General features: G+C 53.7%; 1 protein-coding gene across 4 annotated transcripts in view; it reads right to left on the bottom strand.

Annotated features, from left to right (window-relative positions):
* CABIN1 (calcineurin binding protein 1) overlaps positions 1 to 24,596 on the bottom strand; it is a 153,678-nt gene that overhangs the window by 40,055 nt on the left and 89,027 nt on the right. For all 4 annotated transcript variants that reach the window (XM_059140630.1, XM_059140632.1, XM_059140633.1 and 1 more), the window contains 2 exons: positions 20,503 to 20,834; positions 5,490 to 5,603 (listed from right to left, as the gene is read on the bottom strand). In XM_059140630.1, coding sequence (XP_058996613.1) covers positions 5,490 to 5,603; positions 20,503 to 20,834 — 446 coding nt within the window. The remainder of the gene's footprint in view (positions 1 to 5,489; positions 5,604 to 20,502; positions 20,835 to 24,596) is intronic.

Below are 24,596 nucleotides of genomic sequence, written 5' to 3'. Positions count from 1 at the left end.
GGGGCCTGGGAAGGGGTGGAGTGACCAGGAGCCAAGCCCATCTGAGTCCAAAGTTTGTGCCCTTCTCAGTGGCCCCAGGGTCTGGGGACCTGCCCTGGGGGCTTCTGGCTATGGGCTGCTCACCTGAGCTACAAGCAGACCCCCACATGAGGCAGAAGTGGCACCGTGACAAGGTAGCCAAGTCCCAGCAAGCTAGCACCTCCCCTCCATTCCCTCAAACTCGAGCCACAGCCGTTACCCACCCCACGCAGTCTCGGACGCAGGAAGCCGTGCTAGTTGGGCCCTCAGCTTCCTTTGCTTCTTTCACAGTGGCTGGAAACTGGGTTGAAACAAGAAAAAACCCTGCCTGCTAAAATAAGCAAACATTTTGGGAAAGTAAGGAGAGCCATCTCTGGCTTGGTTACTATGGGAACATTTCTGAAGCAACTATAAGAGGGAGAGAAGTTCACTCTGGACAGAGCAGCCAGCTCCAGCCTCTGCAGGCCCACCTTCCCAGGAGTGCACACACCAGGACAGGAAGCTGTAGAAGCTTCTGGGCACTCGGAGACAAGCCCTCAGGATCTACAGTGTACTTAGAGCCTGCTTTCCTAGCACCTTCTGCCCAGAGAGGGACAGTTCCCTGCACCCTCCCTCCCTGGCAGCCCACTCAGGGCTGGCACTGGCTTGGAAGGGTCTGTATGCGCACGTACCCAATGTCCACTCTGGCCCCAGGCCTCCCTGTCTTCCCTGCTCTGTTCTGCACAGTTGGCCTGGGGAACCACCTCTGAATCACACAGCCACAGGCCTCCGCCTGTCCCGACTGATGCAGTGAAAGAAAAGGCACCAGGGCTCAGGCCAGGCCCTGGCGGAGCAGGGAGGGCTGCAGGACCTCAACCAATCCCCAACCACTCTGGCTCGGTTTTGGCAGAGACCAGACCATTCCATCCGGTGGGAGAGGCTGAGGTAATGGGGCCCTCAGCTGGGGCTCCAGCCTGCTCTGGAGCACGAGCCACGGCCCAGGAGCTCCAACCTTGCTCGGCAGATGGCCCGCAAGCAGGGATTTTCCACAGCAGAGGTAGGGGGTGGGCTGGGAACTATTCCCTCACAGTCAAGCTATGGAACAGTGGGACTGGAGATGTGCCAAGTTCATTCCTCTCTCTCTCTCACATGCTCATCCAATCACACTGCTGCACCCTGCTACATGCTGCATTTACGCGGCTGTGGGTCCCCAGCCAGCTGTGTAGCAGGCCTGCTAAACCCCCCCATGCAGGAGCTCCCACGAGGAGAGCTGCCATCAAAGGCCCAGGTCACACTCACCGGCCCTTCAGCACCCAGCCCTTTGTCTGGCTCTTCACCCAGCACCGCCTCAGCCATGGCCCAGCCTTGACGAGCTCCCCCAAGAGGACCTCTCTGTCTCTTGGCCCTTTCCTGGCTGAGGAAAACCCGTGCTGCAGTGGGAAGCCTGCCTCCAACACACCCAAACTCCTTAAGAGTCCACCGACTCTCCCACATGCCCTGTGGCATCGTACAGAGGCCCTACATGGAGGGACCTGCGTGTGGGGCTCAGCCGCAAGCTGTCAAGCATCCTGGGGCAGGGGCGCCACAGCAGCCAGCACTGGCTAGACCATGAGGACATGCTGGGAGACTGGCTGTTAAGGGAGAAAGCATGAATGTAATCGGTCCACAAACACTGAGCACCTCTCTGGGCTAGACCAGAAGAGCTAGGGACTCGAGGAACACGGCCCCGAGACAGGGACAGGCAGGCCCGCGGCAGCCTCCTTATGAGCACAAAGCCGGGCCCCATATCTGTGCCCACTCAAGGAGACTGTGGCCCCTGCACGGCACAAAACTGGGTGGCAGCTTCAGAAGTTAGATGGCCTGTGCTCCTTTTCAGGGAAACTTCTCTCAGACTCAATGTCAGGGGAAAATAAAACAAAACAAAAGACCTAGGTTGCTGAAAAGCACGTGTGTGTGTGCACATACCACTTTTCACAGCTGCAAAAGAACCTGTTTGATTTTATACACACACACCTGAGACAAGAGAAGAGCCCAACCACACATAGAAGCACCTCTGAGAAGGCCACGGCACCTGGGCTCTGCTGTGTGTCTGGACTGTTGGCAGTGACAGTGGGGCCCTAGGAAACTCCCACAATTTTCAGAAATTGGCACTAATAAATAACAGGAGGGTCCCCTAGCCCGGGTCTTTGAGGATGGTGAGGGGGGCTGTACAGATAACCTCTTGGGTGGCACAGGTGGCTAGGACAGAGGGGGTTTTGAGGGATGGCCAATCAAGGTGCCTAGCGCCCCCGGCTCTCACTCTCTCTGCACCTCCTCACAAGGGCCAGCAGCCCCATGCCTTTGCCCCTATGCCAGGCCAAAGCAGTAACCCCAAAGCACAAGAGAAAGGAGAAGAGCCAGCTTGCTCCTCCCCACCTACAGCCCCAGTTGTCAGAGCCACAGCCCCATCACAAAAGAGTCAGTTGAGGGGGCTCTAAATGCTCCTCTGGAAACTTGGCAGGAAACCATTTGCTCACACTTGGTCAAATCTGCCAGACAAGTTCGTGTACCGAAAGCATGCAGAGTCAGCACTCTCTGGGTATGGAGAAAGTGTCCACCCTGAGGTCCTCCTGCAGCAAAGGCAAGGACAGGTGGGGTGGGCTCAGCAAGGGCGATCCTGTCACCAAGCAGCTGGGAGCCCCTGTCCCTTGGTACTTCACAAGTGGGGGTGCAAGCGTCTGGCCTCTGTCCAGAGGGTAACATTTTGGGCTAGAGAAGCATGAGGAGCCGCAACCCACCTCCAAAGAGAAGAGTCGAGAGGGTGGGTGGCTAAGACTTGGGCAGGAGAGGGCATGAGGGTGATGACATAGCAGCTTACTGGGAAGCATGGAGAAATGAATAGCTGACATGGCAGAGGTAAGACTAGCCACATCATCCAGGCCAGGCTGGGTGGCCCATGTCTGCAGGGGCTTCTGGTGACGGGGAGGTGTTGCCCAGGTGCCAGGCTCACCCAGAGCTCTGCCTGCCTTCTCTCCCATGGGCACAGCCCGACTGCCCTTCTGCAGAACTCATTTTCCGGAAGGCTCCAGAAACCAAGGAGCTGCTATGGGGAGTGAGCCCCGTGGGGAAAGGGCCTGGAGCACCCATCCGCCAGCTCAGATGTGCCCTGGGTTTACAGGCATCTGAGATGCTGGTCTCCTAAACTCTGTCATTAGGAAGTGTAAGCATGCCAACCCACAAGGAAGCCCCAGAGGCTGGCTCTCTCCTTCCGGCATTACTATATAGTCTCTGAAGGCAAATACCAACAATGGGACAGGGAAGAGGGAAGGAAGCTGTTTTCTTGGAACACCTACCATGTGCCAGGTCCTCATTTAGGGTCATTACCCCATCATATAACTTGATCCCTGTGATTACTCTTCAAGGCAGATAGTTAACGGTAGCTCATTTGATAAAGGAGCTCAGGAAAACTAGCTAGCTGCCTGGCTCTAGCTTCAATTTAGCAACTGCAGGGAAAAAAAAAGGCTTGCACAGCACTGACAAAGAGCCCATTTCATTAATAGGTGGAGTTCTTCTAAATCAAAAAGAAAAAGATCAACAACCTAGTAAGAAAATTAACAAGAGTAGAAACGGCACAGAAGAAATTAAAACTGCTAATGTGATATCCTGGGCAATCCCACTAATAATAAATGAAACATGATAGCATTTCTCACCTACCAAAGAGTAAACATGTAACAGTTAAATAATACAGAGTGTAGAAGAGGTCTGAAAGAAATGAATCTATGTTTGGGAAGGATCTTTGGAGGGTACTGTCTTCTAAAACTTGAAAGGCACCACAAACCCACTGACCACAGAATTGTTTCTAGAAATTTATCCCATGAATGGATTTCCACATAGCAAAGATGTATGTACAAAACATGGAAATAACAAGACCAGGAACCACCTACATGCCTATCAGTAGGTAGGGTATGGGGAGGTAAATTGTGGTACAGCCATATGTTGGGAATGCTATGCAACTATTAAAAAGACAGAACTGGTTCTTAAACACTCTCTAAGATATGTTTTTAAGTGAAAAAAAACAAAAAGCAAAAAACAAAGGTCAAAAGCACGTGGACTTTGTCCTTTGTGTACATGTCTGTGCCCTGGATTACAAACAGGCAGACACCCTCTGGAAGGACACACAACAGGGTGAAGAATGGTGGCTGCAGCCTGGCCATCTGGGTAGAAGGGAACTCCTCTTCCTCTGCAAGCCCTTGGTACTGTGTAGATTGGTTACAGATTACATCTACTGCTTGTCTATAAAATACTCAGAGAGAGGGCGCCTGGGTGGCTCAGTGGGTTAAGCCGCTGCCTTCGGCTCGGGTCATGATCTCGGGGTCCTGGGATCGAGTCCCGCATCGGGCTCTCTGCTCGGCAGGGAGCCTGCTTCCTCCTCTCTCTCTGCCTGCCTCTCTGCCTACTTGTGATCTCTCTCTGTCAAATAAATAAATAAAATCTTTAAAAAAAAAAAAAAATACTCAGAGAGAGCGAGAGAGACTGGGCTGGCAAATGCCGAGCTCCTAGGCTCCACAGCCCCTGCCTAGCCATTAGAAGGTCAGAGCCTGAGAGAGAAGAGCCATGGACCCAGACACCTCACCGCCTGGCTGGCTCTCAGTAGGGAAGCCCCCACTGCCATGTGCCTCAAGAACCAGCGTTTGACACACCTCCTCCAGACCCAAGATCTTCTCTCCTTAGCTCCTGTCCAGGCCAACCCCACCCTTCAGTTTTCTCACGTGTAACAGGGTATCAGGGAATACAGAGAAGACACCAAAGCTCAGAGGGACTGGGTAACTTGCCAAAGCCACCCAGCTCGGAGCTGGCTGTGCTGGGAGGAGAGGATGAGGACTTGCTGGTGGAGCAGAGTAAGGGGCCAGCTGTGTAGGACAGAGCAAGTGAGAGAGGGATGGGCCTGGGTGGGGTGGCCAGGAAGGGTAGATGTGGGCTTTATGGGGCCCCAGGGATGGAAAGCAGATGGGCCTTGGAGACAGGGCAAGGGGTGGGTCTTTACCCTACCCAGAATATCAAGGCTGGAAGGGTGCTGAAAGCCCAGCTCTGGCCAAACTTGGTTTTTAAGCAGTAGAGCTGGCTTCGGTCAGAATTTCCCAAGTGCCCAAGACCACACAGGGGCACAAAGAGCTGCTCCAGGAGGAGACCCTGGGCCTGGAGCCCCTTCACCGCTGCCTGCTGCGGCCCCAGAATATCTGGGGCTCCAGAGAACACACTGAACCCATCCACACCTCTCCCTGCAGATGGGCAAGCCAGCGCCAAGAGGGGGCAGTGACTTGCCAGAAGTCGCTCGGCAGGCACGGCCCCACTCCTGAGTCTGGCACACTCTCGACTGCGCCACCCTGCCCGCCCTCCAAGGATGCCGCAAAGCCGTGGTCTTGGGAGCGCCCGCCCAGGGGGGCCATTTGCACACCTCCGGCGCAAGGCAGTGCAGCAAGCAGCCTCGGAAATCAAGAAGGCAAAGTACTCACGTTGAAGAAATTGGTCTTGTTCCTCTCACAGAAGAGCCCCTGTGCCGGCATGTGCTGCAGTTGTTGCCACGGGATACCGCTGCCTAGCAACACGTCGCGGGCCCACTGGAGGTTCTGGGGAAACAAGAAGTAGGTTGGAAGTGAGTGTGTGGGCAGCTCGCGGCGCCCACGGGGAAGGGAGGCAGTCCCCTCCTTCCTGGCTGCGTTGGCAGGGCGGCGATGAGCAGTGGCTCCTGCAGACACCGATCCCACAGCTCCAGGGAGCTCTGGCTGCGGGCTTTGATCATCTGGCTGTGGGGTACATTTCCGGCACTGGTTTCCTGCCTAGCACAGCTGACTTAGGGAGAGTGTGGCCTCATATTGCCCAAGAAGGGTGCAGATAGGGACCCCTCACCTGGACTGGCCTTGAAAAGCTGCTACATGGACTCAGTTCCCTGCCTTCTCTCAGGGGGACCCCTGCTGGCCCAAAGGGGCAACCCTGACTTGTCAGGGTGTCAGCAGTACTCATCACAGCTAGCAATACAGCCACCTTAGGCTTGGAAGAGCTGGTCCCTGTAGGATGCCAGAGGCCTAAGTGCCTGGGAGGGGACAGGAGTTCCACCCATAGTGCTCAGGCCAGTTCTCTCTGGGCAGTAGTACCCCTGGACTCCAGGCCCAGGGGCCTGGTAAGGTTGGAATAAGAGCCTGCTAGCCCAGGTGGGACTCCAGGAAACTGAGATGCTGGGTATGGGCCTGGCGGCTTTGGCCTTCTCTGGGGCCTTCTCACTGACTCAGAGGGCAGGCCCTCCCCACAGGCTGCCTGGCCTGCCCCCTTCCCCTCTCAGGTCTTTCCCACGCTAGGACCATCTCATCTCAGTACCTGGGACACAGCTGTCTTACAAGGGAGAAGCCAGGAGGGGGCAGGAGCTGGGACCCGGACCTGGACTGCCCATCATCAGACCCTCCTATTTTCCACAGCACCAGTCCACCCCCAGCCAAGCAGTACTCCTCCCCCACCCCCATACAGGTCCCTTCCTTGGCTCTCTCACCCCTGGTGTCAGGTCTTTATCACCTCGAGTCCCAATTGCTTAATGCCTTCTCATGTCTCAGCCTGCAAGCTGTCTCACCTGCTCCCACTGGGCTCAGTATTGGTCAGGCTGAACTTATGAAATAGTCCCCCCAGTCACAACTTCTGGCAGAACTGCAAAGCCCAGCTCCCTGGCTTGCTGGGTGGGGGCCCCTGCTGGCCTGCTGCATCAGAGCCTCTGCTCCTGCCTCTGCAGAGGGACATGCCCCAGGGGCTGTGTTAGGGCTGAGGGCTGCTCTGCACCCAGGACCAGGCCAGACCCCGCAGCTGCGATGGGGTGGGATACAGAACTGAGGATCCCTCTGGAATGGAGACAGGTGAAGTTTCAAGCACGCATCTCCTGGATGACACACTCACAGCAGACGAAGCTAGCTCTTCTGTGGAAGCCTGAGGGAGATCATCTCCTGGGGAAAGCCTGGATGATTAAGCCTGGCAGTGACTCCAAGGCCATGTCCTACGGGGACGTGGCCTGGCTCTGAGACTGGCTGAAGGCTGAGGCCTCGTCAAGTCAAGGCTGCCCTTGCCCAGCATGGCTGCAGCCCAGTCTGGTCTGAGCAGGTTCAATGTGGAGCTGGGGACTAGAGGGCCATGGGCAGCCCAACACACAGAACAGCAGGGCCAACCCCTGCTGGACTCGAGAGGGCACATGCTGTCCACAGCCCTCTGCACAGTGGACCCCTCTAATCCTGCACTTAGGAAGCTTGCTTTTTTGCTCAGAGCCCTCCTTGAGCCCAGACACCTGCTCAGACACATCTGGCATGCTAAGATCAGGAGCAGACTGAGACTCTGCCTCTCTCACAGACTCCGATCAGAACAGCAAGGCAAGCCCAGAGTAGGAATCACACCAAGGGCCGCGTGGAGGCTGCTCTCGCTAAGGCGCAGTGGCTGTCAGGGAGGGGCAGCCACAGCTACAGTCTCCTGAGACATGACTTTGCCATGACTCTCAGGCCTTTCTAGGGCTTCAGGGGCTGATGCCACAGCCATTCATGGTGAATGACGAGGCTTCCTGAAGGCCAAGGCACCTCTTCTCTGCCCCCATATGGGGGAGGCAGAAACAGGCAGAGAGGTTACCTAGGCAGCAACAGTCCCTGACCCTCAGCACAGGCCCTTGACCAGGAACACAGGGGCCTCTCTGCCCTATACATAGGAAGAAGAGCGAACTATTCAGTCTCAGCCTTTAGCTTATGAGTTCCAATGAGCCAGGGGGATCAACTTGTAGTTCATATTGCAATGTCCAGAGCAGGGCCGAGCACAGCAGTATGGCTCAGAGGTCCCGCCTCCCAGACCAGTTCATTAGGAAGCCTCCTGAGGCTGGTTACAAGCCTGGCCTGATACTTCTGCCAGGAGAGGGAGGGTCAGCCATGGACAAATGGAGTGTGGAGCAGGGAAACAGTGGGTCAGGTGTGCTTTATTTCAAGGAATAAGATCCAACTCAGATTAGTTCAAGTTTCTCAGGGTTCCTCAGGGCTCTGGGACATAGAACCCAAAGAGAAGATAAAGCTTCAGACCTCCAGCAGGCAGGGCAACTGCCTAGGAAGCCCAAAACACAACCTCTCACAACCTCTATCAGTACTCAGCCACGATCCCTTCGTCTCAGTGCCACTTGGTTCAAAGTCTCTCCCAAGTGAGATGTGAGAGGCTGCCGGTTTAATCAGCCATGAAGGGGACCCTCACAGAAAGGGACATGAGACAGAAGACCCCGATACCTGCACTTCAAACATGACAGGTGAGTCCACCTGACCATGATCATGGAGACTGGGCACAAAGGGGACTCATCTATGGTTCAGTCTAAGTAAGTCAGTGAGGCTCCTCAGGGAGATGACACCTGAGCTACAGTTTGCACCCAGCTGTTAACAGAGCTGGAGTCATGACATGAAAGACCCTGCTGGGGTTCCTTTGGGATTTAAGGGAAGTGCCCAGTTAGCAGCAGTTTGAGAAGTGTGGGGAAATAAGACTTGAAGAAGCATCTCTGTGGTGGCTATGATTTTCATAAGAACATCAAGAAAATAAAATACAACAAAGACTTCCATGCGGCTTGGGGGATGCATGAGAGAGATGGCACCAGGGCCAGGGTGGAGAGAGTGGGGGACCCTGCTTCCCTGAGCCAGGCATCTCATTCCAGACCCCAAGGCGGCAGGACAGGAACACACATCCCTGGAGGGCTTGTTTCTGCCAGAAGCTGCTCTGCAGCTTCTCCCATAACACCTGCATTGAGACAGCCCTCCCAACTGAACAGTCAGGCAGAAGGTGGAGGACCAGGGAGGGAGGAGGCTGGAGGAGAGGTCCCAGCACTCCTAGAGACCTGAAAACCAGCCACTTGACAACTGAGTACAGAAAGCAGAGGCCTGCCAAACCCGATCAAGACTGTCAATTAGCCTCCTGCAGACTTGGCCCCTGCACACCAGCAGAGAACAAGGCTCCTCAGCTGTCTCCCAGGCCCGCGAGAGAGAGCCGATCAATGGCTAAGGCACACAGCGTCCAGAAGGCTCACGGGAGACCTCAGCTAATTTCTCTCTGAGGCCCCGGATGGGAGCTGAGACAAGGAAATCTGCCCAGAGAACTGACAAGTGCCAGGCGGGGGGTGGGGGGGGGCAGGGGGAGCTGCCCCACCAAGGCACACCTATACTGCAGAGTCTGCCCTGCAGCTGCACGCTGCGGGGTGGCGAGAGGCATGATGCCACCTGGGCTGGGCCCAGCACATGACTCCTCATCCTCAGTATCGCCGGTTTACCAACAAGGAAACTGAGACTCAGGGAGTCCAAGAATTGGTCCGAGCCCCCCAAGCCAGGAAGCGGCAGAGCTAGGCTTGCATTCTGGTCCAGACCCGAGGGACTCCAAGGCTTGGGCACTTACCCTGCACTCCCACCCCAGGGTGGGCAAGTCATTTTACAAATCTACCTGGGGTCATGTTATGTGCAGCTCCAAGGTACCTCAGGCCTTGAGCAACCTGCCACCATGCCACTGGCCTGGAGCCTCAGCTTACCGTCACCTCTGGAAATGGGAGAAACTTCATGGAGCCACTTGCCAGATAACAGCACCAATCTTCCTGGGATCTGTAGGCCCCCTGAGCTTAGTGCACAGACCCTCCTCTGACAGAAGGCAAAACACACTGAAGGCCCAAATGGGGCAGATGGAGGGCGAGTCCTGATGAGAGATGGGGAAAAAAATCTCCAGAAGCACATGGCACCTCAACGTCCTGCACTGTCTGGCACCTGGATACCTCTATCTTGCCATAAGGCCAAGAGACTCTCCTGACTCATCTGCTTCAAGGCCTCAGCTCCTTGAGAGTGAGAGCCAGTCCATAACTCGTTTACCCACACACATGCAGGTTCCCTTCCTTCCCTTCCCTCTCCCATCATGCATGGCCCTGCAGCCATACCTGCCTCTGTCCCCACCTTGGTCCCTACAGGTCTCTCTGCCTAGTATCATCTCACCCCACTCCCACCTGCCCCAAATACAGTCTTCACAGCCCCATGGCCACCTTAAATAGCCTCTTCTGCTGACCCTCCAATGGCTTTGTTGTCTGCACCCTCTTGTGTGTCAGTCCCATGAGGGCAGGGACACCATCTGACTTCTTCACCGATGGCTCCTCAGGGGCTAGGCCTAGATGGGGTCCACAGAAGGAATGTGATAGATATTTGGGAAGAGTGAAAGGGTGAGCTTATGGGTCAGTTGGAGGAGCTGAGACAAGAGAGTACCAATTGTGCATGGTAGGGTGGGCAGCCTAGCAGGAGCACTGGGGCAGAGCCAGCACCCTGGGCTCCTTTACCCAAGGAAGCTGTTGGGAAGCTCATATGCTGGGCGAACTAGAACATGAAGTCCATCTTTCAAGATATCCTTCTCTTCTTTCTTCAAAACAGTAATTCAGAAGCCCTAGATTGGCCTGATAGTTCTTCACAAGGGCCCACAGTGCCACACTCTGAAGCACTATTGAAGGAACAGACGAACAAATGCCTGGCAGCCTGGGGGTCATATAACTAACCTTTTGGGGCCTCAGTTGCCCACATGGAGAGTGAGACTGGCAGTGACTATCAGGCCTCTCTTAGGGTCAGCTGAAGAATGCTAGAGGTAGCAGATGGAAAGCAACTGTCCACAAATGCACCAAGCTCCTCACCTGCACCTTGGGGAGAACACCCCAGCCCATGCAATCCATTCCCCCTGCCAAGCCGGGCCTTCCCGTATTTTCTCCAAGGACCTGGCCTTGCCCCTGGATTAGGCAAAGTGTGCCACTTCTTCCCCTCTGTCCCTACAGGTCTTCCCCTCTACCCTCCCCTCTGCTTCCCCTCTGCCCTCTCCACACAGACCTGAAAAGCCAAGCCTGAAGTGCAACGCCAGGGCTGCTGAGCAGGTTTGGCCAGCAGGAGGCACCAGTGGGAGAGTGGAGCAGGGAAGAGACCAGAGGAGAGCCATCTATCCCAAGTTCCCTGTGGTGCCGAGAGTTGGCCACCAAGGACGAACAGCTCTGACAGGAAGCCTGCTGCAGAGGCGCCCGGGGCTGGCCCAGGGCTCTGCACTACCTCTTCCCTGTGGGTTCCTGACGTCCACCCAGGCCCCTGTAAATCACTCCTTCATTAAGGCTCTTCGGATTAGCAGGTGGATAGAGCCGTCTGAGGCATGACTGGCAAACCCTCTCACTCTCTACATATGGCCTTGAGGTTGGTTTAACCTCAGAATGATACCCCACAGGTCCTTCCTGCCTCCCCAGGCCCTCAAGACCTCTGACCACATCTCCCCCCACACCCCAACCCCCAGCCAGTCACATAGGCTTCTAGCTGATTCTAGTCCTGCCAGGCCCATTCCCATCTCAAGGCACACATCTGGGCTATGCTATCCACCCAGAAGCCTCTCTTGGTATCACCTTGCCTAGTTCCCTCACCTGCTTCAGGCCTTTGCTTAGAGAGGCCTTCCCAGACCTCCCTGCCTAAAGAGCCACACTGCCCCACTGCACCCCCTTACCAGCGTCATCTTTCTCCCAGATGCATCACTAACCACCATCAGGTGTGTTTCTACTCTCCATTCCCTCTGTGCGCACTCAAGGGGAGGGGCTTCGCTGTGCATACCACTGTATCCCTGCCCTTAGGCAAGGGCCTCGCATGTGACAATGCAGGAGACAGCTGTTGAATGAATGAACCTGCAGAGATGCACATAGGACAGTACTAAAATACAGGGGTTTGGCCTTGTCATGGTCTATGAGATGACAAGGTGGTAGTGATTTCTTCCAAACTGAGTATGATTTATAATGGGTGCCGCCAGCAGAGTATTCAACCCATTCAGACTGCTGGGATCCATACCTCTCCTCCTCCTGAGAGAGAACAAGGAAGACAGTGGGCCCTTATGGGGGCCATTTGTCCCTCCTCCCCAAAGGCACAGCAAAATCTTCAAACCATGTTGCAGAAAGACTTTGAAATGCATAATAGAGATTCTGAAATTGAGACAAATCTCAAATTTCCTTTTGCAAATCCCATTTAAAAAAACAAACAAACCAACCAAAAAAAACCTGGCTAGCTAGGATAAGCAGCATCCCAGGGATTCTGCATGGGGAGCCTGGGGCCTGGAATCATTTTGTGCATACAGAAAGGGAGAAGGGACTGAGGGAATGGTGGGGCACACCCTGCTCTTTGGCTGGCACGCCCTCATCGTGCCCGGTCCTGCCGTCTGACCTGGAACGTGCGGCTTACCACCTGCTCCTGGGACACTGTGTGTATGCAGCAGGGTCTCCTGGGGTGGCTGTGTCACAGCCTGGAAGGTCAATCCCTTCACAGCCATCCAGTCAGACCATGCATGGCCCTCCTCACAGGCTTTCATTTAATCTGACTCTGCAGGGTCTGGACATGAACTGGTAGCACAGGCAGGTGGGAAACTACCCACAATGGATGGGTGAGGGGCACGTGCTCACAGCCCGGCTGGCCAGTCTCTTGCCCAAGCTCACACCAGAGCATAGGCTGACTCTGAAGTCAAAGTTCAGCAGCTTCTCCAGAGATCACAGGCGGCAGCAGCACAGTCAAGATTCTCCTGGCAGGAGGCAGCTTCTCACCAAACAAGTCCTACACAGACACTGGGGCTGGGCTCACCCTACACAGGTTCTGGGCCACAGAAGTTGGTCTGATGGGGCTGGAACGGCCAGGCCGCTATCCCACTGGCTGCCACGTTGACAGGGCCTTGTCATCTACCATTGGGAGGAGGCACTGCAACAGGGCTCAGCCAGGACACTAAGGCAGCTTCCTTTGAGAGGACAGTTGGACAGGGACAAAGGCCCACCAGAGCTGGTCTAGAGCACTGCTCAGAGCCAGTGGCTGCTGCTCCCATCAGAGAGGTGTGCACGTGGGGCTTGTGAGTCAGGCTCTGTGCTCATCATTGGTATGAATGTCTCCCAGCTGGGAAAGCACTATGAACTCACTTTTCCTCACAATAAAACTTAAAGCCTACAGCAGAGATGCTGTTATGCCCACCTGACAACTTAGGAAACTTGTCACAGACTGGAACTAGAAGCCAGCTGTCTAACTGACTGAGCCTGAGTGAGGTTCCGGGAGCTGTTTGGAGGGGTGGCTCAGGCTCCAGCAGGCATACCGGGAAGGGAACAAGTTCTGGGAGGGGGACACACTCTAATCACAGGGTCTGGGGAAGGGCCAGGCCTATGATCAGGGCAGGCTGAATAGCTCCTTGCCCATCTCATACTTGCCCACTCTCTACATATGGCCTTGAGGTTGGTTTAACCTCAGAATGATACCCCACAGGTCCTTCCTGCCTCCCCAGGCCCTCAAGACCTCTGACCACATCTCCCCCCACAAAGGAGGCTCCTGAGCAATTCTTACCCAGGTGCCACCTCTCGGTGACTATGTGGATGCTAACTGTCAGAGAGCCCCTCCAGCTCAGAGGGGAAAATCCATATGGCACAAGGTAGGCTTCATCCCGTAGCAGAGTGAGCAAGGCTCACGCTCACCCTGGAGGGTGGGAGGAAAACCTTTTGGTCAAGTGTAGGTTGACTGCAAGCCAAGCCTTGAGTTGGGCACTGGGGACAGATGAGCAGAGCCCCAGCCTGGGACCCAAAGGTCAGCTGTGCACCGAGCCCCAGGACAGTGGGCTCTTCCATAGAAGAGGCCCTTCTCCTCTCCTCTCCTTCCTCACTTGGGATGCCATGCACCCCTGGCTCATTGCCTGCCTCCTGCCACACTGACTGGCAGCTGCCCAATTACCATGAGGCCACTGTGCTCACAGGAGCTGGCATGTCAGCCTTGCTTCTGCTAAAGCTTCAGTGTCCCACACAAGGGCTCTCAGTAAGCCTTTCCTGGCTCAGCCTGAAGTAGCCAGTCAGTAACCATGTGGCTTCAGCAAGAAGCTGAGCATCCAGCCACCCAGCCAGGTGAGGGACGTGAGTTAGAAGGCCTCGGTCTCCCCGACTTGGAAAGTAGAGGCAAAGGAAACATCTGAGCCCCAGGAGCTCCAGGCACTGCCACATCCTCACCAAGGCATTCAAGACAAGCTGCTGTCTCCTCAGAGCCTCAATTTCCCGCTCACCCTGCCTGGGCCAGGTGCTGTGCAAAACAAGACCGAGGAGCTGACCCAGGCCAGGCTGCCTTAGTGCCGCAGTGGAATCTGCTTCTTGACCTTTCTCTTAAGATGTCAAGGGACCTGGGAGGACCAGCAAGAACAGAGAATGGGAAAAACAATCCCCAACTTGAGACCGAGCAATGAGCACAAAACAAAGTAAATTTAGGAAAGGCAGTAATTTCAACAAGAGGGTCCCCAGAGAAAAATTCCTCTGGAAAGCACCAGTGTTTACAAACTCTAACCTTTAAGAAGGGGGCACGTAGCCCTGGTGCCCAACTCCCTTGCCCACAGAACTGCTAGCGAGGGGGTGGTTGCTCACCCCCAGACCCCCAGGAGGAGAGGCTGAAATGTTTGATTCTAGTCAGACTAGTAGGTAGGAAGTGGTAGCTCAGTGTGATTTGGAGTCCCCTTTTCCCAATGGCTAATGGTGTTAAGCACCTTCTCCTGTGCTTATCGGCCATTTGTATATCTCCTTCACAGAAATGTCCACTCAGATCCTTTGCCTACTTTTATGCTGGGTTGTCTTTTAATTATTGAGCTGTAAGAGGTTTTTTTTGTTTTGTTTTGTTTTGTTTTTTAAATATATTCTAAACACAAGTCCCTTATCACAAATAAGTATACCTCAGAAGTACCATGGGTTCAGTTCGGGACCACAATAACGTGAATAACAAAATAAAGGGAATCAAATGAACTTTCTGGTTTCCCAGTGCTTATAAAAGTTGTGTGTATGCTATACTATAGTCTATTAAGTGTGCAATAACATTATGTCTAAAAAAACAATGTATAGACCTTAATTTAAAATTACTTGATTGTTAAAAACTGCTCACCATCATTTGAGTTTCAGCAAGTCATAACCACTGATCATAGATCATTATAATATAATAATAATGACGGGGCACCTGGGTGGCTCAGTGGGTTAAGGCCTCTGCCTTTGGTTCAGGCCATGATCCCAGGGTCCTGGGATTGAGCCCCGCATCGGGCTCTCTACTCAGCAGGGAGCCTGCTTCCCTTCCTTTCTCTCTCTGTTTGCCTCTCTGCCTGCCTCTCTGCCTACTTGTAATCTCTGTCAAATAAATAAATAAAATATTTAAAATATATATATATAATAATAATGAAAAAGTGTGAAATATTGTGAGAACTACTCTGATGTGACACAGAGACACAAAGTGACCAGTTGCTGTTGGTGCTGAAAGACTTGTCCAACAGTGGGTTGCAGCAAACCTTCAATTTGTAGAAAACGTAGTATCTGTGAGGTGTAGTCACATGAAGCACAGTAAAACCAGGTGCACCTGCATGGGATCTGCAAACAATTCTCCCTTGGTATGGACCATCTCTTCATTTCAATACTATCTTTTGAAGCACCAGTTTTTAATTTTCATGGTGTCACATTTCTTATTATGTATTTATTTTGATAAAATAAAATGTGCTTTTGGATGCCCTATCTGAGAAACCACTGCCAGGTCAAACTACACCTATGGTCAAAAATCAGTTGGCCGTAGATGTATGCCTTTGTTTCTGGGCTCCCAGTTCTAGTCCGTTATCCATATACCTACTCCTAGGCTAGAATCAACCACACTGTTTATCTTCAGTTGTGGTACAAAACACGTGGAAATTTACCACCTTACCCATTTTTAAGTGTACAGTTCAGTAGTGTTAAACATATTCACATTGTTGTGCAACAGACCTCTGAACTTTTCCATTTTATGAAATGAATTTATTAAAATTCTATACTGATTAAACAACTCCCCATTCTCTCCCTACCCCCTAGCAAACACCAATTCCACTTTCTTTTTTTTTTTTTTTTTTTTTTTTTTTTTTTTTTTTTTTTTTAAGATTTTATTTATTTATTTGACAGACAGAGATCACAAGTAGGCAGAGAGGCAGGTAGAAAGAGAGAGAGGAGGAAGCAGGCTATCCGCGGAGCGGACAGCCCGATGCGGGGCTCGATCCCAGGACCCTGGGATCATGACCTGAGCTGAAGGCAGAGGCTTTAACCCACTGAGCCACCCAGGCGCCCCACCAATTCCACTTTCTATTGCTCTTATTTTGACTTATTTCCTCGTGTAAGTGAAATCATAGGGTGTTTGATTTTTTTTGTGTGTACCTGGCTTATTTCACTGAGCGTAATGTCCTTAAGGCTCATCCACGTTGTAGCACGTGTCAGAATTCCCTTCCTTTTAAAGCTAAATAATATTCACAGTTTTGATTACTGTGGATCAGTAGCAAATTCTGAAATTGGGAAATATGAATCCTCTAAGTTTGTTCTTTTTCAAGACTATCTGGTTCTAGGAACCAACTTATAACCCACTTTGTCCTAGACCCCTTACAGCAGGAGGTGCTGAAGTTCCCCAGCTGAGCCACAGGCAGTGGGTGGGGGGAACTGGGAAAGGGGTACCCATACCCCAGACTTCTTTATGGATCTCATTAGTGAATTTCAGAAGCCTCACAAAAGAAGGTCCCAATGCCATGTGGTCTCTCTACTGGGCTGTTCACATGGATTCCAACAGACAGGTTTTTCTGAGCATAGACTGACAGTCTAGGTCTCAAAATCCTGGTGGAGACTGTAATCTTGAAAACTGTAGGTGATGTAATAGGTAGACTTAGGGTCCTTATGGCCAACAGCACCTGTGATCTTCCCTAGGGTGAGGAGAGCATTAAGGAGCCCTGCTTCCTCAGGTATCGCTGGCCCTCAGAGTAGAATAGCAGGAGGCCTGCCTTGGCAGACCCAGGGGGCAGCCTGTGCACAGCAAAGCCAACCTTGGGCAGGAGCAAGGCCTTAGGCAGGCAGCAAGGGTCCCTCACGGGCAGCTCCAGCCAGCTCCAGTCAGAAGACCTAGTAGACGGGCTAGGAGCCATGGGAGATGCTGACACTGAGGAAATGGGCTCTGGTGAGAGGCTCAATGGGAAGGCCCCCAACCCCTCACCCCATCACCTGCGCAAATACCACAAGAAAAGAGCCCTGACATCATCCCCCCGCTCAGCTGGGATCTGAACCCAGGTGAGCCCACATTCAGAGCCCACATTCCCTCTCCTTCCCCTACAAATCATGCTGCCAACAGCTAAGCAAATGGTTCCCTGCACCCTAGGGTAGTTTCTCTGCAGAGGCCTGGGGTGTGAAGCCTCTGAACAGAGCAGAGCTTCTTCAGCTGGGAAAACTTGAAAGACCCAAAGGATCTGGAGTCAACCTGCGCAGCCCCAGGGGGCCTCTCTGAAGGCAGGGATAATGGATGCTCCAGCCAGCTGGCCACTGAGCCATGAGATGGCAACAGGAAAATGCCATTGCCAAGCCCATAGGCGGATTTTATGAAGAAATGTGCTGCTGTTAAATATACACAGCGGGAAGTGTCTGTTACCAAACAGCTGTGTTTGGAAAGCAGTCACTGCTTGTCGGCTAATGGTTCTACATTAGTCACTGAGAGCACTGGCTGTGTCCCCCAGATCTGTGGACAAAATGACACCCAGGGCCTAGGCAGAACCATGCCCAGCCCCCAGGACAAGGGCCATGCCCCAGACAGGATCAGCCTTAACTCAGGCTCTCAGTGCAGTGAGGTGTTAACAACCTGCCATTCAAGCTGGGTGACACCTGCTGCTCAGCAAATGTCTTTGAATCAAGTCAGCAAAGGAGCCAGTAGAGCTAGTTGGGGTGCACCAGGGCCTAGGGTGTGGTAGCCTGGAGAGCTCTTGAGGCATATCCAGCACCCACAGACAACTGCCAGGTAAGAAAGGGGGTCTTCCTCGGAATCAAGACCAGCATTCCATTTCTCAAAGCCCAGGAACCTAGTCTGGGAATGCAGCTAACAGAAGAGCCAACAGAAACAGAGTGTGATGGCTGTGAGAAGGTTTTCTGGGAAAGAAGCCAAGGCAGCCTCCAGTGATGGCTGGATCCACTGGGGTCCACCCACCCACCAGATCATCAGAGGGTGACCAAGGTGACCTGGGGGACATTCACAGAAATAGCAACAAAATGGCAAACTGAGCACAGATGCTCTAATGGCGGGGGGGAGCAATGGAGCAACTGGGCCGGGATGAGGCTACTTGAGCCAATGCCAGTCTGTCACTCGCCACTGTGGGACCCTGAACCAGGTATCCAGATGTGAATTGGAGAGAGACCAAGACCCCCAGCTCCTGGACCTCAAGTATCCTAAGCTGCAGAAGTGACAGTCAATGGCGTGTGTGCACAAGAACTGGAAAAAATACACATACAAAATAGCTTTTGTTTTAGGGTGGCAGAACAGTGGATATCCCCCTTCTAATTTTTAATTATAGATTAAATTATAGATACTATTTTCCACTTCTAAAAACCTCATCCAGCAAGGGGACAGGCAGGGAAAATGGCAGCCTATGCTTCACACCGGGTGGGGCCCTTTACATGCATCATCTCCTTCGAGCTTTAAGCCATTCAATAGGGAGGCAGGGGCTGGGGGCTCTGTGGGGCAGCACTGCAACTCAGCTCTCCCTCCATCTAACCCTGCATCTTCACCCCCCTTCCATAGTGGCTGATCCCTCCCTAATAGGCACCTCATACCCCAAATTCTGTCAAAGCGACTGCTTCTGGAGAAGACCACCTGCCACAGTGTGGGGAAGGTATCGGCTCAGCACAGGAAGCTCCAAGTGCTGCTAAGAGCCGACCATAGCTGGAAAAGCTGCATGGCTGCTTGGGTGGAGCATCTGAAGAGAGGGATACCCAAGGCGGCAGAGATCCCGATGATGGATGCTAGTGTCCCTTCCTAAATGGGGCTCTGCTCCTCTCAAAGAAAGAAGAAGGAAAGTTCCCAAAGCAGTACTGGAACATGGTGGGGGGCAGGGGCAGCAGCGGCCATTAGTCCCTGAAGACTGCTGCAGAGAGGGTTTTATTAAAACACAGGTCTACTTGGATTCCGAAGGCCCAGGGCACCAGAGGTTAAGGTCCACCACAAAATGCAGGCTGGCCAGCGAGGGAACTAGGCTCAGACGGTTCAGTGGCAGCCAGGAGAGCCAGATGCCCTGAGGCAGACATCCTATCCTTCCCCAGGCCCACCAATACCAGCTTCCCCTGCTCTGCTCTGACAGAAACCAACCAAGTCACGTGAGAACTTTGCGCAGGCACGACTATGACAGTACTTACCTGTGCCTAGTCCCCAAATAGAATTTGGTCAAGTAACAACTTCCTGTCATGTAACTGGTGCCAAGCCAGCATCCATCCCTCCAGCCAACTGCCCTTCCTGGCTCTTCAGAGGTCTCACAGAGGCTGATGGGGAGGCGGTGGCGGGGGGGGAGTCGTCTTTGGGAGGAAGAAGTTTCTGAGCCTGGACCTTACTGAGTAGGGGAGCCACACAAAATTACAGACTACAGCCAGACTCCAAGGGCTGCCCCTGCTTAACCCCAACACCCTGGCCCTCTCTGGCCCTCACCCACACCAGTTTGGCTTACCCAACACTGCCACATGCCCAGACAATTTGCCTGATTGGGACTCTCTGCCTGTACTCCAACCTGCCCACTGTTCCCTACTCTGCCTATGGCTACCCTACAGGTCTCAGCTTCATGGGTGCCTTCATGGCGCTGCAGCAGCACCCCCACCCCTGTATGTCCCCCATTATCTTCTCCGTAGCATGTGTCACAATGGGACTAGCTTTATTTGCTTGTTTGCATATTTTAAAATCCGCCTGTCCCCTAGAATGGAGCTCAGTGGGGGCAGATGCTGTGACCAAGACACTTTCTCCAGTGCCTCCCAGGTGCATGAGGAAGGAGAAGAGCACAAGTGCCACATTCCCTGCACAGATGCGACATGCCAGCAGAAGCAGTCTGGCCGGGAAGCCCCTAAGAGTGCTGAAGCCTGGGGCACAGCTGTTAAAGAATTGCTACATCATCTACTTTCCAAAAAGAGCTGGAGGAGGCTGTCAGCACCCAACCCCCATGCAGCAGAGGCTGTGAAGATGGTTCTGGCAGCTGCACTGGGGAGGCAAGCCCAGGGGCAGGATGATGGTATGGAGGCCTCACCACAAGATGTGTCTGGAGGAGGCGGAGACTGCATCAGAGACCTGGGACAGAGGAGGGGGTGCCTCTGTAGGGCATCTGGGGGATGTGCACATGGGGCCACATTGAATGAGAGTCACTACACCAGCCCGCACAGACAACAGCTCAGCCTTCAGCCTGCAGCCAGTACCTGAGCCTGAGATTCTGCTTCGGGATCCTCAGACCCACTCCTCCCATGATTCCCTGCTGCAACCCACAGTCCTCACCAGCTCTCACCCAGAAAGCTGGAGCACTCTTGGATGGACCCACCCTCTACATCTCTCCTGTCCCATCCCTTCCATGCTCCTCTACAAAGATCCTGAGCAGCTCTACCAACACTCAGATGCTCATGGGCCCATGGAATATCAAAGCCCTCTCCTGCCCCAAGTGGGCCAGCAGCTCACTCACCCGGTGGGTCTTGCTGTAGGTGTAGAGGAAGGCCAGTCGATAGAGGCTCTTATAGTGCTGGGGGAAGCGGCTGAGGCACAGGCGGAAGGAGGCGATGCACTGCTCCGTAAGGAACTGGCGCTGCTCCTCTGCCCCAGCCGGCAGCCCCTGGGGAAAGGCTGCTGGCTCCCCTGGGGGGTCAGCTCTCTTCTTCCCGTCCCACAGGGCAGGTGCAGATGCTGCGGGTTTGAGAGCAATGCAGGCAGAGGCTGGGGGGTCCGCAGCAGGCTTCTGGTTGCCTTGCTCTGTGGCCCGGAAGCCTTCTGTGCTCTCCAAGGACTCCTCAGTTTTCCCTGTGGGTGAGAAGATAAAGAAAGTCACCTCAGTTTAAAAAAAAAAAAAAGAAAGAAAGAAAGTCACCTCGGTAGTGGTCCAGCAAAAAAGGTGCCTTAGTGAGGTGACTCACTAGGCCTGTGCCCTTGCTAGACAGGTGAGGGACTCAACAGACCCAGCAGTAAGAGGCATGGGGCCTGGTGTTGGCTCTGCCCCTGCCAGCGGAGTCCTCCACAGCCTCCCAGCCTCCTCCTCTGTGAAACAGGATGTCCCGGCTGGCACACAGCAGAGGGGCCCCAAGGCTGCAGAGAGCAGGGGTTGCAAGCAGGGCTCTGGGTCTCCCTCTGAATGGCAGCACAAGGCTGTCCCGCCTCTGAGGCCTGTGCAGGTGCACAGGGAAGCTGCCCACAGAAGGAAGGTGTGGCCACTGCCACCATGGAATGAAACACTCAGGAAAGGTGCACAAAGGACTGCACCTGCTCCGCCACTCAGCACCTCAGCCCACAGCCTACCCGACATCCTTCTCCAGGGCTGCTGCTACTACTGTGCATGAACCAAGAGCTTACTCGCAGTAGAGCCCAAGTGGGGGGGGGGGGGGCAGGGGCTGCAGAAGAAGATTGGTGGACCAGGAGGGAGGGATGGAAGAAAGAGGGTAGGGGCAAGCAGCAGGAGTAAGGTGGCTCTTTGGGCACCCAGGAGTCTGTAAGGCCTGCGTGGAGGCCAGAGAAGCAGCCTGGCATCACTCTGAAGCCTGTCTGCCAGAACAGGCTGAGCCCCTTCCTGACCTTAGCCTGATGACCCTTTCCCAACTATAGTGACAGCCAGAAGGCTAGGGCCAGCTGCGGCACAGCAGAGTGGTCAGGGACTAGGGTCCCGAGTTCCCCTAAGCAAAACCATGCAGACCTCAGGTGCACATAAAGCTCTTTCTGCCAAGAAAAGAATCTGACCAAGACAGAGCCAAGCTGCTCAGCACAGCACACAATACCACCTCCCACCAGTACTGCCATTCCTCCTAGCTCCCCTCCTGGCCTCACACCTTGAGACCAACCACTGGGGGAACCTTGCTCCTTATTCCCACCTCTCCACTGCTGCTCCTTCTGGACATTCCGTCTGTACTCCCTACCCTGCCTCGCCCACTGCTCTCATGTTCAGGACTGCACTTGCTGTGACCTCCTCCTGCAAGCCTCCCTGGCCCCAGGGTGGAGTTTGCGGAGAGCTTTGTGCACCCACCTTTTTGATACCATCCATCCCACTGCATTTATGCACGGATGCCTCCCCCTCCCCCATCACCTAGAGCCTAGCAAAGGCTCTAGTTTAAAGCTGACTGAATGATGGGAAAGCAGATCACATCTGATCTCGACACTATGCTCTCCTTTCGGGGAGCTCAGGAAACCACGAAGGTCCCACAGGCACCCACTGAGAGCTCGATGACAGCAACCAGGAGTCTGCTCAGGGCTGGTGTCTTACTCACAAATATGCCCAGGGCTGGTGTCTTACTCACAAATATGCCCAATTTCCAGTGTTCAATTCAAGGGATGCATTTCAAATATTGCTCAACAAACACGTTCTGAACAACCAGTCTGGGCCCAGCCCTGTTCTAGACACAAGGGAGATAGGGAAACAGGACAAAGACTCAGGCCTCCCTGGGATTCAAGTAAGATGCAAAGCATGTGCTCACACACAAAGACACACTTTCTTAAGGAAAGTGAGCAGAGGATCAAGAATTAATCCAAAGAGAGCTCAGATGGCATGTGTGAAGACCTATGAAGAGAGAGGAAAAAACCGCAATGCCAGAATGAGCGAAAAACCTAGCTGCTTGGGATCCAGGTGACCTGAAGAAGCCCTGGAGACATGGGTGACAATTCTCACCTGCAGTGTCCCCTCTTATGGCTAAATGAGCCTCACAGTCCACGTTAGTGGAAGGAAGGGGGTCAGAAATGTCAATAAGCCCACACAGTGCTTCCCAGCCAGGAAGTCCAGTCCTAACCCTGGCAGCATGAAAGCAAGAAGACTTCCTCCTACAGATAAAAGCAATGTTCTGGCCACCCTGGTGCCCACTGCTGGCAAGGAGGACTGGCTTAGAGTACCCACAGTGCACACACCAGGCCCCCTCCCACTCTGGCCACCACCCCCGCACCTGTCTTGAACGTGGCACTCAGGCATGGTCATCAGGCCTCTTCCTGACCAACAAGGGGCAGGCACAGCCATAGGATGGCAGTCCCCGAACGAGCTGCCTAGTAGCTGTCTCAGCATCCTCGACCCCTATCCTGCTCTGGGCCCAGGTGGCAGGGTGGGCCCAAGCTGGGCACCCGTGTCCACTGTCCGGACCACAAGCTGTTGACAAACTCTGCTGTCCTCGGAGTAATATAACAGAGTGCCCTTGTGTTTGGGTAGTGAAATTTGAGCAGCTTTTTCCTCCATTAAAAACAATAAACCGGGCGCCTGGGTGGCTCAGTGGGTTAAGCCGCTGCCTTTGGCTCGGGTCCTGATCTCAGGGTCCTGGGATCGAGCCCCGCATCAGGCTCTCTGCTCAGCGGGGAGCCTGCTTCCTCCTCTCTCTCTCTGCCTGCCTCTCTGCCTACTTGTGATCTCTCTCTGTCAAGTAAATAAATAAAAAATCTTTAAAAAAAAAAAAAACAAAAAACAATAAACCTTTACGGTTGCTACATTCACGTTATACATTTTTTTGAAGCTCTGTCTCCTAAGAAGGAGAGCTGTACAGTCTGAACAGTCACCTGTGGAGAAACCTCCTTCCTGGAAGCATCCTGTCACAAACCAAAGTGGAGAAGTAAAGAGGAGAGGCGAGTCCTCAGGAGCTGGTGCCCACTGGATGCCGTGAGAGGCAGGGCATCTGAAAGGACGCGGTTGTCAGAGCCTACCTGACTTCCTCTTGGCACCTGGCACAAACTTGGGTTCCATTACATCCTGCTGCTCAACAATGCCCATGAAATCTGTGAGTGAGCCCTGTGCCACTGACCAAGACAGAAGCAGCAGGCTGGTGGCAGGGCCGCCCACGAGGGTGTACCCGAAGGGCTGGGGTGTGGAGCACAGTAGGGGCACACACCTAGCCCTGGCCCAAACCATATCCTGGTTTCCCGCAGGGGGCCAAAAGCTGCAGCAGCCCTGGTGGCCAGGTTCCTGACTGCCGGGAGCCCGGAGGAGGGGGTTCAGAGACCACCACTGGCCAGAGCCAGGCCTAAAAATGCACACTGCTCCCTATGCTGTATGCCTGGTGTAGGCTTAGAGCACATTCCCTGCTGCACCTACTCTCCTGACAGAAAGCTCACCAACTTCACTGTGGTTACAGGGAAAAGCTGGGCTTAGAGCAGAGAGCTGCATCCATAGAAGTAAAATGCTTCCCTTCAAGCCTATCAGCTACTGCGGTGACTGGTTCTGCTCAAACTTTCTTTATCAGTGGCAAATCCCTCCACTGTCTGCTTAAACCATTGGCTCAGAATGGAAGGAGGGCAGGGGTAGGATGCCCCCGTGTGTCTAGAAAGCCTAGCCCAGGCCAGACTATACCTGACCCTCTCTTGGCTCAGCACCCCAGCCTCCATCCCCTACTTCTCCAAGCACAGTGGAGAGAGGCCTGTGATGATACAACAGCACCCATAGCAGATCACTGTGCTTGACGAACACAGACAACGGGCCCCACCTGGACATGAACGAGATTTGCTGTATTAGAGCACAGCCCTATTGGTAACTTTCTCCTTCCCCTTCTAAACTCCTTGGGGTGTGTTTATGTCAGTTGCAGAATGTCAACATCGGTTTGGGACAGTATA

The sequence above is a fragment of the Mustela lutreola genome, chromosome 11, assembly GCF_030435805.1.
Source record: "Mustela lutreola isolate mMusLut2 chromosome 11, mMusLut2.pri, whole genome shotgun sequence".
In the NCBI taxonomy this organism is placed as follows: Eukaryota; Metazoa; Chordata; class Mammalia; order Carnivora; family Mustelidae; genus Mustela; species Mustela lutreola.
Note: the sequence above shows the minus strand (reverse complement) of the source record. Positions and strands in the feature narration are given on the sequence as shown.